Source organism: Talpa europaea (genome assembly GCF_964194135.1).
Source record: "Talpa europaea genome assembly, chromosome: X".
Classification (NCBI taxonomy): domain Eukaryota; kingdom Metazoa; phylum Chordata; class Mammalia; order Eulipotyphla; family Talpidae; genus Talpa; species Talpa europaea.
Window position 1 is genome coordinate 18,544,760 of NC_140081.1, and position 12,737 is coordinate 18,557,496.

At 37.7% G+C, this 12,737-nt stretch overlaps 1 protein-coding gene across 1 annotated transcript in view; it reads right to left on the reverse strand.

The window, feature by feature from the left end:
• DMD (dystrophin) overlaps positions 1-12,737 on the reverse strand; it is a gene marked incomplete at both ends in the record, with an annotated part of 1,915,324 nt that overhangs the window by 346,207 nt on the left and 1,556,380 nt on the right. Inside the window, 1 exon segment of the mRNA XM_084258879.1 lies at positions 4,769-4,941. Coding sequence (XP_084115005.1) covers positions 4,769-4,941 — 173 coding nt within the window.

A 12,737-nucleotide genomic window follows, 5' to 3' on the forward strand; every position in this document is an offset into this window, starting at 1 on the left:
ATTGAATTCATTTTTCACTTTGACTTCCCTTATAAAATTAATGATATATCCCTCTATATCTTTGGTACCCTTGTGTAATAAGACAGCACTTAAGCATACAGAAAGAAAAGGTAAGAATGGAGAAATAATGAGGAGCCACAGAAATAAAATGGGAGCTATGGGGCTTTAAAAAAAGAGAGAGAATTAAGCTCAAAGAGAAGTAAACAGTTTTTTTTCCAGATGGTCCATGAGCTTCAACTTTCAAATATAATTAACATTCCAAGAATAAGAGAGTCAGAGATAATGTCCTAGTTGCATTTTTCTCTCAAAGGTAGACTCTGTCTCCTTTTACTCTTTCTTTATTCTTTATTATAGAACCTCTAACTATTCAAACTTCTCATACCAAGGATTCTCCAAAAGATTTATTGCTGCTGTGGACTATATAAATGGTGGTGTTCTCGCTTCTCAAATTAACATTTAAAATTTCATAAATATGAGTATTTTATATAATGCTTAGAAGTTTCCCCCAGTATAAAAATCTCACAAAATATAAATTTTGTTGAAAAAAATATGTGATGCTGTTAGTTCACACAAACAATAGTCTGTACACAGTTGATAAAAACAATAATCTGGATATTGGGTGCAGATTAAATTGAAATGTTCATACATGTTTCTTATGTAAAAAATGTACTTGGCCATTTCTCAAATTACTGACATTGTCAAAATTCAAATGCAAAGTTTGTGTATGTGGAATATTTTAGAATGAAAAACACTTTCTTTGCCCAGTCACCCCCTGATGTTGGATAACATCATCAATAGTTCCGTTTGTGTGTGTGTGTGTGTGTGTGTACATGTAAGTAAACATCTTTCACTTTATTGTTCCTCCCACTCACAGCAGTTCATATTTTGTCTTCTTTGATGGCAATGGCAATGACAACCATCACTGATATTTACTTCTCTTCATGCTTTGTTAGACAAAATGCAGTGTGATAATGCCTGTAAAATGGATGGCATGTACTTTCCATGAACTACATTATGAAATCATAATATACAATTTCAGTTCAAGTATTCTTATCTTGAAGAGACATCTTATTTACTTTTTCTTAAACTGTATCTTTGAACTCAATCAATTGTGCTTAAATAGAAACAAACCAAGGGACAAAGTTTCAATTATTTTCATAGATTCGTGAAGTGGTATTACAGATTAAAAAAAATTAAACATAGAATCGAAGAACTGCAAAGGAACTTGAAGAGGCCACCCATATTTCTGGTCAAGCCTCCTCATTTCAGTGAGGAAGAAAATTGAAGTCTGAAGCGGTGAAGTGACTAACTCAAGATCCATGCTAGGGAGTTAGTAGCAGAACCAGAAGAGAAACTAGGTTGCTCAACTGCTGGTCCAGGACTCTTTCTACTCTTACCTCACTGACTCATTTAGAAAGTGGAGTTTTTGTATTCATCTAATTTAGCTGGAGGGGCAAATTCGGCCCCTATGAAGCAACTCATGAATATGTTAAGGAATTTGCCATCAAGTGTATATGAGAATAGCATAGGGAAGATCTGGTGAAGGAACAGTCATAGTCATTATGGAATTTGAGTGAACATTTGGGGGATGAAGACAGATGTGCAAAGACCAGTGTACAGAGACACACATAGGGGAGAATGAGAAAATTGTTGGAGGTTAGCAGCTCCTTAGCTCAGAGAACCTGTGGGGATTGGCAGGTTTTATTAGGCCTAGTTGGTAGAGAATGCAGGATGCATTAGTTTCTACTGACTAAATCTAAGCTTCAGGAAGCAATGACTTTCTTCTTGTCCGTTCTGTTCACTGTTGAATCCTCAGTGCCTGAAAGAGTGTCTCGTACATAGTAAATACCCAATACATATCTTCAGAATGAACAAATAAATGAAACAGTGAAATATGGGCATAAAGAAGACTGTAGTTCTTTACTAAAGGAATAACATAGTAGAAACAATGTCCAAGGAAGAATATTCTTGTGGATGCACAAAGGATTGTCTAAATATATAAAGGAACAGAAACGAATCTATCAGTATTGGATGACATGTTGAAGACTTGAATATGAATCATAATCACAGAAAGGAAAACAACATAAAACAGAAAGGAATTAAACGGAGGGGAAGAACATAAGATGCACTTAGCTCTGGAAACACAACGATACCTCTGATGAGCCAATGGAATGCCAAGGGAAACTTGAAAGTCATTTGGATTCAAACAAAAAATGTTTTCATTCAAAGTGGACAGCTGTGATATTAAGCACTAATGTTTTATTATCTTTTTGAAATATAAAAATGACTCAGAAGCCCTTATAAAACAATGAACCAACTGTAATTTTTTAGTATGATATGTTAGAGCTTGGGAGAAACAGGGCTGTTTCCCCAGGGTATCTTTGGATCCATTTTTTAATTGTGGTGACTTTTCACTGTAAAATAACCCTGATGGAGGGAAGTGACTGGATTCACAATCCAGGTTTATAAGTGTCGTTCATGGTTCTGAATCTAACTCTTCTGGTGTTGACCTATCCCATGTCACAGCCATCCGAAATTACTCTTGTACTGTGCTTCTCTCAACTGAAACTGAATCTGTGTGATGTGAAGAAATAGTTCTTGCCCTTTTTTTAAGTGAGTGCTTATCACACTGCCTATATTATGAGCGAGCCCTATTTAAAAACCAAAACCATTGATCTGAATATATACATTCTAGAATTTGCAGCACCTTAGATAAGCTAAGGTAACTGTTTCCCGCTTGATTAATGACAGCAAGAATTAAACTGCAGTAGCTGGCATATGGGAAATTGCTGAGAATGAAGAGCCCATATTTTGGCTGACATGCTGTTTGCCACTTTGAATTCTCCTTTTATTTCATCAAGTTCACATGAAGGAGAGAAAAGGCACTGAGTGATGTTCAGAACAGTTACAGCACCTTTCTTTTTCTTTTCTATAACCCCCTCTTCCTTTCTTTATTTCATCTACCAATATCCTTCCCATCACACACGTTTCATTCCTTTTCAATGACAGATATTTAAAAAGCGGCCTTTGTCATCACACACACTGACCTCGCTGAGAGTTCAAGCTGACCACAGATCCGAGGCACTGAGAGGAGGAGGGGATGGGGTGGGGGAGAGCATCGTGGATAGTGGTGGAGGACTAGGGGTGCTATGGGGGTGGGTGAGCTACGGTGACCACACCCAAGGGGGGAAATCTTTTACTGTCAAAATATTACCAGGCATATAAAGCAACAGTACTTCATGAACAAACATTTTAAAAAGACTATTAAAAGCTGTTAAATTTTTTTAAAAAATGAGTATAATGAAAGTTTGGGGTGCAAACTTGGGGGAGTGGACCCCTTATGAATAAAAACAAATCATTTTCAACTCCTGGCAACCTGTTTCTCTATTGTATGCTTTTACTTATTATGTATTTATAAGTAAAGGTTAGGTGAGCCTTTTCTTTTCCCCGTCCTTTCTACTCTATGGTATAACATGATGGGTCAAAGCTCTAACTTGAACCACAGTCCCTGTGTTCAGATCTTGTATCCGCTACTCACTGACAAAGCGGCCTTGGGAAAGTTATTTAGCTTCTCTGTGCCTCATTTCCTTCAAAAGTAAAGAGAGGATAAAAACAGAAGCTGCTGAGAGCATTAACTGGGTCAGCAAATATCAAATGTCCAAGCCACGGCACGGGATGTGGTGTGTGGCTGCTATCATTATTATTTCACACGAATACATATCAGTTTTATTTTCCCCCATTATAGAAGTAAATACACTATATGTCAACATTTTGGACACTTTAGAATAACTATAAAGAAGGAAAAAATCTCCCTTTGGTAGTCTTAGGGCCTAGAGGGAGTAACTACTCCTAATATTTAGTTTATTCCCTCCTAATGATCAGAAAGCGCATTCACCCTCTTCCACCTCATGCCACTACCACCCCTACTCTAGACAAAGAAGAAAGCACAACACATTTTGAAAGAGAGAAGTGAATTAGAAAAAGCAAAGATTCGAAAGCAGGAAGGCTGACTTGCGTTCCCTGGCCTTCCTGTGTCATTCAGGTGACACTGGGCCTTTCACCCACTATCTCTGCCCTGTTGTGCCACTGTGGAATAACTGCAGAACAGGGAGAGCAAAAACTTGACTGTGCTGTCCTTGCAACAGTGCTGAGGAGCATCTGTTGACTTCTCGAGAGAAAGCTGATTCACAGTAAGGGGCAAAGTACAAATAGGTGTGTATTAGAACAGCTAAACACTCAGACCATAGAGGATGTGGCAACAAAATCTGAGAGGAAGTGAAAGACAGGAAGCAACTATAATCTCCCCGGGGGGCAGGAGCTGTGGAGAAGTCGCTCCTAAATTCAGTATAATGCGTTATGGTTTTTAAAAATGTGCTCAGCTATCCATTTAGAGTAATGCCAAAGAGTAAATTTCATAATAAATACACATTAATTTTGTCACTTTTTGGTAGACCTCTGTGAATAAACCAAGAGAGAACACTCTGAAATTAGGATGGTGATGCGGCTCCTCATTTCAATTCGCTCTAATGTCTTAATACGCATCTCTCCTGTGGTTATAAAACATCACCATTTTAATCTAATTTGAACCCTCAAGTATCATCTCTATACCAAGCAAATGAATGATTCATTTATTCAAAATAAAATGAATCATTCTGAAATTGGGTGATTTACATAAACAGAGGAGATATTAGCTACTTGTGCTAAGGAAAATGAGGGAAATTTTACCATTTAATTCGCGTCTACTTTTTGGTTACTGATCTTTTCCTACCTAATGTTGAGAGACTTTTTCCGCAGTTCACTCCATTTGAAGTTCATGTTGTCCAAACGTCTTTGTAATAGGACCGCATCATCAGAACCTTCCAGGGATCTTAGGATTTTTTGGCCATTTTCATCCAGGTTGTGATAGATATCTGTGTGAGCTTCAATTTCTCCTTGGAGGTCCTACAGAGCGGCAGAGAAAAGAACACATACAGAATTACCAAACAAAAGAGACCAGCTATGAATGTGAATTTGGAGAACTACAAAAAGTAAGCTACTAGTTCGTGAGACATTTCAATCTGGGCAGCTAATAAGATATACCTCCAACCCACTTTTCTGGATGCATTCCCTCTTCATGTTATTAGGTGGACTGAAATGGGCATCTTACTATGTGCAATAAATTTATTCCTTGAGATTATAAATTAGAGCACAATATATTAATAACTCTATAAATTTCCTAAGTTATATCTTCTAGCCCAGGGACAAAATTATACTGCTTTATGGAAGTAATAGGAAATAAAATTTCATGATAAAGTGTACAGAGTGCCAATCACTTTATTACACTGTGGGTCAAGTCGTATTTCCCTACGCATAGTAAGCTGTAGAGTTGACTCTGACCATGAAAGCATAGAGAGACTAATAAACAAGGTCATACTTGGTCTATAACAGCAGCACATTAATGGATTTCCACGCAGGAAAGAACCTTGTTGACAACAGACATTAAGTTCACCTGGGTATTACAACAGACTCACACATTGATTAGTAAGATTTCCCATTTAAAAACCAACATAATTTAAGGCGGGCAGGTAGGAATCCAAAGGACTTCAGTAAGAGTTATGATAAGAGGTTATGCATTCAACCTCATTGGCATAAACACAGATCAAGAAAATTATCATAGTAGAAGAATCTGACCTTTACATGGTATGTCTTCCTGTGTAACATTTTCAGCTTGAACCGGGGACTACAGCACTGATCCTGTTGCATAGCAATCCTGAGAAAACCCAGCGACTGAAAAGGCCCTGCTTTAAAATGCCAACTTTGCTTACATTCTGTTGACAGAATGAATTTCGGCGCACAGGCCTCACCAGTCAATAATAATAAACAGCCACTTTGTACTCCTCACTAAACGGTAGCCAGGCCTGTGGCTGTGGGAGGGACCTCAAAAGGAGGAGGCCTGGAATATGCAACTGACAGTTTATATTAAACAGCCAACTTTTCTTATCATTTTGCCATTATAAGCCAGAGACATTATAAATTCATTTTATATATGTGTTTCCCTCCTTGTTCCCAGCAGTACAGTGAAAGCCAAGGGAACATTCCTGAGAGAGCTGCCGGGTACCAGCATTCCTTTCTGCCTACACAATGAATGGAGGCTTTGTACATTATCTGACTTGCTTTTACAGATCTGTATGCTTCTGTTCAACAAATTTAAAAATTCATTCTGAAGCTCTGAACAATCGGATTGATCTGTGTAACTAGAAAATTTTCTTTCTCACTCTCTCTTTCTAAAATTGAATTAAATCACTCTTCTAAAGTAAGGGGGGCAGTGGCAGCAATAACATGCTAGAAATTCTGAAGAAATGGCCTGTGTTTCCAGTCACAGCCTCTTAGATGCAGAATTTTGAATGTTGCAGAAATAAGGTAGATGGACGATAAATGTCTCCTGTCATTGCTTTTGGCAGCCAAAGTATCACTGATGGACTCTAAAGAGAATTCTGTCCCATTCTCTTTGACTGGAAGACAGGAGGGGGAATATGGATAGAACCACATCTAAAGGTAAAAGAGTAGAAATGCTAAAACAGATCCAGTAGCATCTCTCTCTCCCATTCAAAAACAGCCTGGTTCTGGAAAGAATTAGCCTGATTTTGAAACTAGCTTATGTGGTGCAAAACTAGAATTGGGCTTCTTACAGAAAGTTGAGTGAAATATACATCCATTTTAGGTTTGGGTGGCAACATGGGTAAAAAGGCTCTGCTCAATTTCCCACTTCCGTAAAAGAGAAAGTAGTGAAGTTAATTTATTCAAATAATTGAGACTAAAACTCAAACAGATACATTTTATTTATTCGGGTAAATTTATTCCCTCATTTCTCTGTTTTACTTTACTTTTCTTCCTATATTTGATTTGTACACTATTTAACTTCTCAGAGTACACACTTCGGGGATTAAGTTGTTTTCTTTAAGAAGATATTGTGTCTACTACCAAATCAGCTGTCTACATGAACATGCATATAAATGGTTGCATGTTTATATTCTGTATTTATAGCAGAGGCCCAGGCTCAATCAATAGGTCCTTAAGATTATGTATACCATGAAGTCATCAACAATGTAGTGAATCCATTAGAGTCTTCCCAAGCATAAATAGGTTGTTGATTTATGAATTTGCTAATTTTCATCTTTGCCATTAACATTATGCAGCATATAAACTTCTCTGTTGTATCATCAATGATATAAATATAAAATCAATAAAACAGTATTTCTTGAGGACTGGTTATTTTGTCTAGTCTTCGCACTGTAGGAACTATATGAGGAAAGCAGGAGATAGTTATGTCTTTATTTTTCCTAAAATCTAGGGGGCGCTATTTAATTCTGTCCTATGACCCAACTCTATATTGATAAGAATTTCCTGCTCAATCTCACTGGAATAAAAACTTTTCCCCCTTGGCAATTCAGAAGTGGCTGAAGTAAGTGCTTAGCATCAGCAGGGATTAACTCAGCTCAGGACTACTTCTCTAGTTCATGCTGGTAGTAACAAATGACACAGGTACAGCAAAGGACATTCGAGCTTACATGGCAGTTATAAATGCACAGCTTTACTTAGGCCTCCTCCCAACCCTGTGAAGTACATATTTTCTCTGTTTTACAAATGAGAGCACTGAGGTTGAGATGTTTAAGTGAGTTGATATCTGTAACTGATAGAATTGGGCAATGCATCCAGTTCTTTTGACTCTAGATCTTGGACTGTCTCCACCACCCTATTTGCTGTAAACCTTGGTTGTGACAGATAGTAGCTACTGAAGCTGAGCAAGGGTATAAAAATGGTGAGGGGTGTGTGTGTGTGTGTGTGTGTGTGTGGTGAGGGGCAAACTACTGAAGGAAAAGCACAGAAACATTACTGATTTTGATTAAAAATTTACCCATATGGATAGATTTGGTCTGAATGAAAAATGCAATCCTGATTACCCTGTTCATTTCTCATTTTGCAATGAGGCACCTGGGACCACCTATGAGTAAACACTGTTTTCACTGAAAAGGCTGCTTTACTACAAAGTTATCCCTGCTGCCTGAATTCGAATTTTCCCATTAGTAATTTATTCCTTTGTCTACAAGAGCCATGTGAACATCATGCTCAATAATAACTTGACACCTCAGCAAAAATAGTCCAGCCATGTACCTTTGGAATGGCAGGCTGGTGGGGGGACTCTCCCAAGCTATAGCACTCGGGCAGGTGGCTCTAAAATGGAGCCAGGTGAGTATCAGTGAGGAACCCAAGGCTCTCTTTCGGAGGTTGGCATGCCCTCGTGGAGATCTTTCAGCAAAGGTAGGCAGCATGAGTCCCAGGTAGGGAGGAGACATCAATAGGGCAGGCGGGAAGGAACACACTAACATTTGTGTAAAACTACCACGATGGCATTTATCTCAAGGTTAACCTTAGATGTAGGAGCTACAGATGAGCAGGAAGTTGGGAAGGAGAATCAAGGGGAGATCTCAGAAAGCAGCAATCTGGACAAAAAGTAATTTTCACAGCTATTATTCAGTAGTTTCATTTTACCTCTGATTTAACTAGAAAAGGTTACTGAAGCCTTTGTCACTATATTCAATGTATGCTATTCTAATTTTTCTCTTCTTTTTGTGATTGTATTCTTTAGGAGCATAATAACTAAAAAAGAGTAAAAAATAAGTCTTGGTTGTATAACAACAGAAACAAAACAGCAGCAGCGACAGCGACAACATATATAAGATATACTATACACCAGACATTGTCCAAAGTTTTATATCTACACGAGCTCATTTCATCGGCCCAGTAACCCTAAAGGGACAGTGTTATTATTATTTTTATTTTACATATAAGGGAATGAAATTACAGAGAGGTTATGTAAAAATGACAAAGGTTACAGAGCTAATAAATTATGTAACCAGATTTCAAACCAGGCAACCAAACTCCAGGGACTGGCTCTTAGCCACTATGCTGAGTTTTTCCCTATTAATTTCTACATTGTCCCTGCTAATTTTTCTTATTAATAATACTCCTACCTAAATTTCAGCAAATCAAGTGCTGCCATTAATATGCAGAATAATTGTTTTCAGTTCTCAGAGTAATTTTATGGTCTTATTAAAATATGGAGGCTGTTTAACAGATCTGAAGTGATGGACTGAGATATATTTAATGCAACAAGAGAGAAAAAATGGCTGAGAAAATGTATGCAAATGGAAAATATGATACATGCCCTTCCCTGAAAAGAAGTCTATTGCCTTAATTTCTGTATAATTATGGAGCACATTTCCACTATGAATGTCAAGAAAGTTCAGATGTGAGGTAAGCAAGCTGTTCATAGACTAGTGGTTTAAGAGTAGGGGGTATCCTGTTTCTTGGGGAGCTTTCCAAACCCCATACTCCCTTTTTCATTGAGAGTATAGCCTACTTTTGTTATAAGTTCCCTTTATTAGCCTCCTAATGACAAAATGCAGTTAAACAGACTCTCCTCTTTCTTTTCCCCTTATTAGCTGCATAACTCTGAAAGTTCTTTAACCTCTTTGGCTTCACTAAAAAATACTAATAAGAATACCCGCTGCATGATTATTTTGAATATTACATGGAATAATTATTATAAAACTTTGCACAATGTCCAGAAGACAATGAGCCTTTACTAAGAGTTGTTGGAGTGTAACATTAGGGTTTCTATCATAAGTGATAGAAATAGACTTCATGAAGACATGGCACATGGTTTGAGCCATGAAAAATAGATAGCATTGAGAGAGGTAGAGGGAAGAAAGGCAAAGACATGGCAAAAAGATGAGGAGTCAGTTTGGTTTATGAGCAGGGACAATGAGCAACACAATCTCATTGGAATGGATGATACATTTTAAGGAGAAATAAGTTGAAGGTGCTCCTGATCCATAAACTAAGTAGGATAAAGGCTTTCGTTTAGGAAGACATTGAGAATAAAAGTTAATAAAGACAAGTACAAAGGTTGCTGAATATTAAATATCTACTATGTCATATATGTATGTATATATATATCTGTCATACTACGTTGTATGGTGACATACCATGTAATATGCTATATTTCACTACATCGAGTGGACTGATCCATGGTGTTTGTAAGTAATAAGACAACTGGGGATGGGCCTCCCTGGTGGGACAAGGGGTTAAGCACCACACTATGAAGCAATCCGCAGCCTCTGCAGCATGAATTCGATCCCCAGCTGGCCAGGGAGCAACCCACATGGCGCAGCAGACCTCTCCTGTCTCGTCTGCTGCTCCCCTCAGCAGTGTGTTTCAGTCAGGCTGCCTGTTCTGTTCCCCACTCTCTCTCTGGTGAATCCTCTCACCCCCCGCATCTCTTGGGGATGAATGTGAAATTTACAAAACTTTTACGGGAAGAAAAATAAAGATGGGAGATGCCCACATTACTTAGTACTATACTTTTCTTTTTATTATCCATGCAAATGGTTTTGATACTGTTTCAAAATATCATGGATAACTGTATTTTATTTCCTATGCACATGGAATTATTAGTACCTAGAAAAGAACTCAGCAAATGGTAACTGCACCCTGCCCCTGCCCCTCCCCCCCACCCTGGCAAATTGAATATAGTGGAGAAATCACAAAACCAATCAACCAAACAAAAACATGTAGGAAAAATGAAAATAAGTGGTCAAAGCTCCATACAAAATTCAGTGCAGATTCACTAGCCCTACTATTTTCTGAAAGCATTAGTATGTGAATAATTATAAAGCCATTAATTCTTTATTAATTACTTCTTTTCTTATTCTTCTTTACTTCTGATATATTTTAATTCATTCAAATAAGTTTCATGGGGAAAAAAGTGATCTGATTTCCAAGAACTTGAAAGGTCAGAGAGACAGAAGATCCCAAATGGGATTATCCTTGGAGGCTAAACTAAGAGTAGCAAGAAGTGACACCTGACAGAGAGCCAAGAGGTCTAAGAGGAGCCGTAGGCGCAGAGCTGAGTGGGGTCACGCAGCATGGAAACAAAGAGCCCTACATGTACTACTGGCCCTTGAAGGCATTACCTAACTTTACAGTGAAGCAAAATAATTAATGGTGATGGTGATGATCCTAAATTAGTCAGAAAAAGCAGATTTATGCTTAGTAAACGCTATTTAAGAAGGAAACGGTATTAAAACTCTTTAAATAAATACATTTATCTAACAGTTATTCTGAAAAGATATTGCTGCTTTAAAGAATTTAAACAAAAAAAAAAAAACAAACAAACATAGAAAAGGAAAACACGCTAAGCTTAGTTCAGCCCAGCTGACTTGGGAAACACGGCTCTAAGTAGTTGGTTTTCCAACATGCACACATGCATACGTGCACACACACACAAACACACACACACTCTCCATTAAAGAACAGAACAGAAATCGAGAGTAAATCTTCAGAAACATTTATAGTAATTTAAAACTAAAAAGCATGGGCTTGCACTTTGGTTTCTGTAGTTTTCTTTTAAGTAATTCATTTTTATTGTTCATTACAAAAGTATCAGTCTGTTATGGATTGGAAATTAAAACTAGCAAAACAAAATAGAATCATCCTTCCTAGTGGAATTTTTCAGAAGCATTCCTATTAAGGAAATGGACAGAGTGTCTTAGCCTTAGAAGGAATCTAACTACCAGAGGTTCCTAAGTAGCTCCGGAAATGCAGTAGGGTACGGATTCACAGTGGGTGTGACTGTTTTGTTTTGTTTTTCCTATTCTATATGTGGCTTTTGCAATACTTTTTAAAGCAGCAGAGTTGTCATCCCAAGAGAAACAAGAGTTAATTTGAGGACTGCTGCTTGGCTTGGAGCCTGGTAGCTCTAGGTAGATAAGGAGTGTGTTTTCAGGTCCACTGCATTGCAATGCATCTTAAACGAGCAGCTATGGATTTAGGAGTCCACAGGCTTTGCTTTAAAAATGGCTGTTATTAAGGTCCTCAGAGACTATTATCCTGCAGGGTTTGTTGTCTTTGCTTTCATATCTCATTCGAAAATTCTTACACTTAAGCACTAGAACAGTGGAGAGAAGGGATATGCTCTCCAGCCTCAGTACATTCCCAGGTGCAAAGCTTTATTTCAAAATCTAATCTTTAAAAATGCCTGACCTAGGGTGGATTACCCCTGGAGGAAACCCAGCAAAATCCCATTTGTCAGATCGCCTTAAGCAATCCCAAACTCTGTAACACGTGATGTGTTTTCCTGGTCTGACCCTCTGATTTACTCTATTCTTAAAATTACTTTTTTCAAATTGAAGAGTTTATTTCAGATATACTAGGATGGCAGACAAGCAGTATCTTTTCTGCATTGTGTTTTCCTTCATTTCATCTTATTCACAGTACGAAAATTTTCAGCACATTTATTCATCCCACAAAAATGCATTAAGTGACCATTATATGTCCAAGATTAGACTAGGAGCTATGAAACACATATAATAAATATATAGTTCCAGCCTGTAACTCACTTTCTTCCCTCCTTCCTTCCTTTTTTTCTTCCTTCCTTCCTTCCATTAGTATTTAATATATTAACATCTAAGTCTGCAATGGTAGAGGGAAAAACAGCATAATAAACAGAAATATAATAGGAGAGAAAAATGGTAAAATGATAAACAAATGCTCAACCATATAAGAAAATTCTCTGAAGGTAACAAGTCTATGGTGAGGATAATGGTATACATGCAGTGGTGATGGGGAGGCTCTTTGGTTATGATGCTCAAGAACTGCCTGTGTGAGAAGGTTTAATGTCAGTTGTGACTTTAATG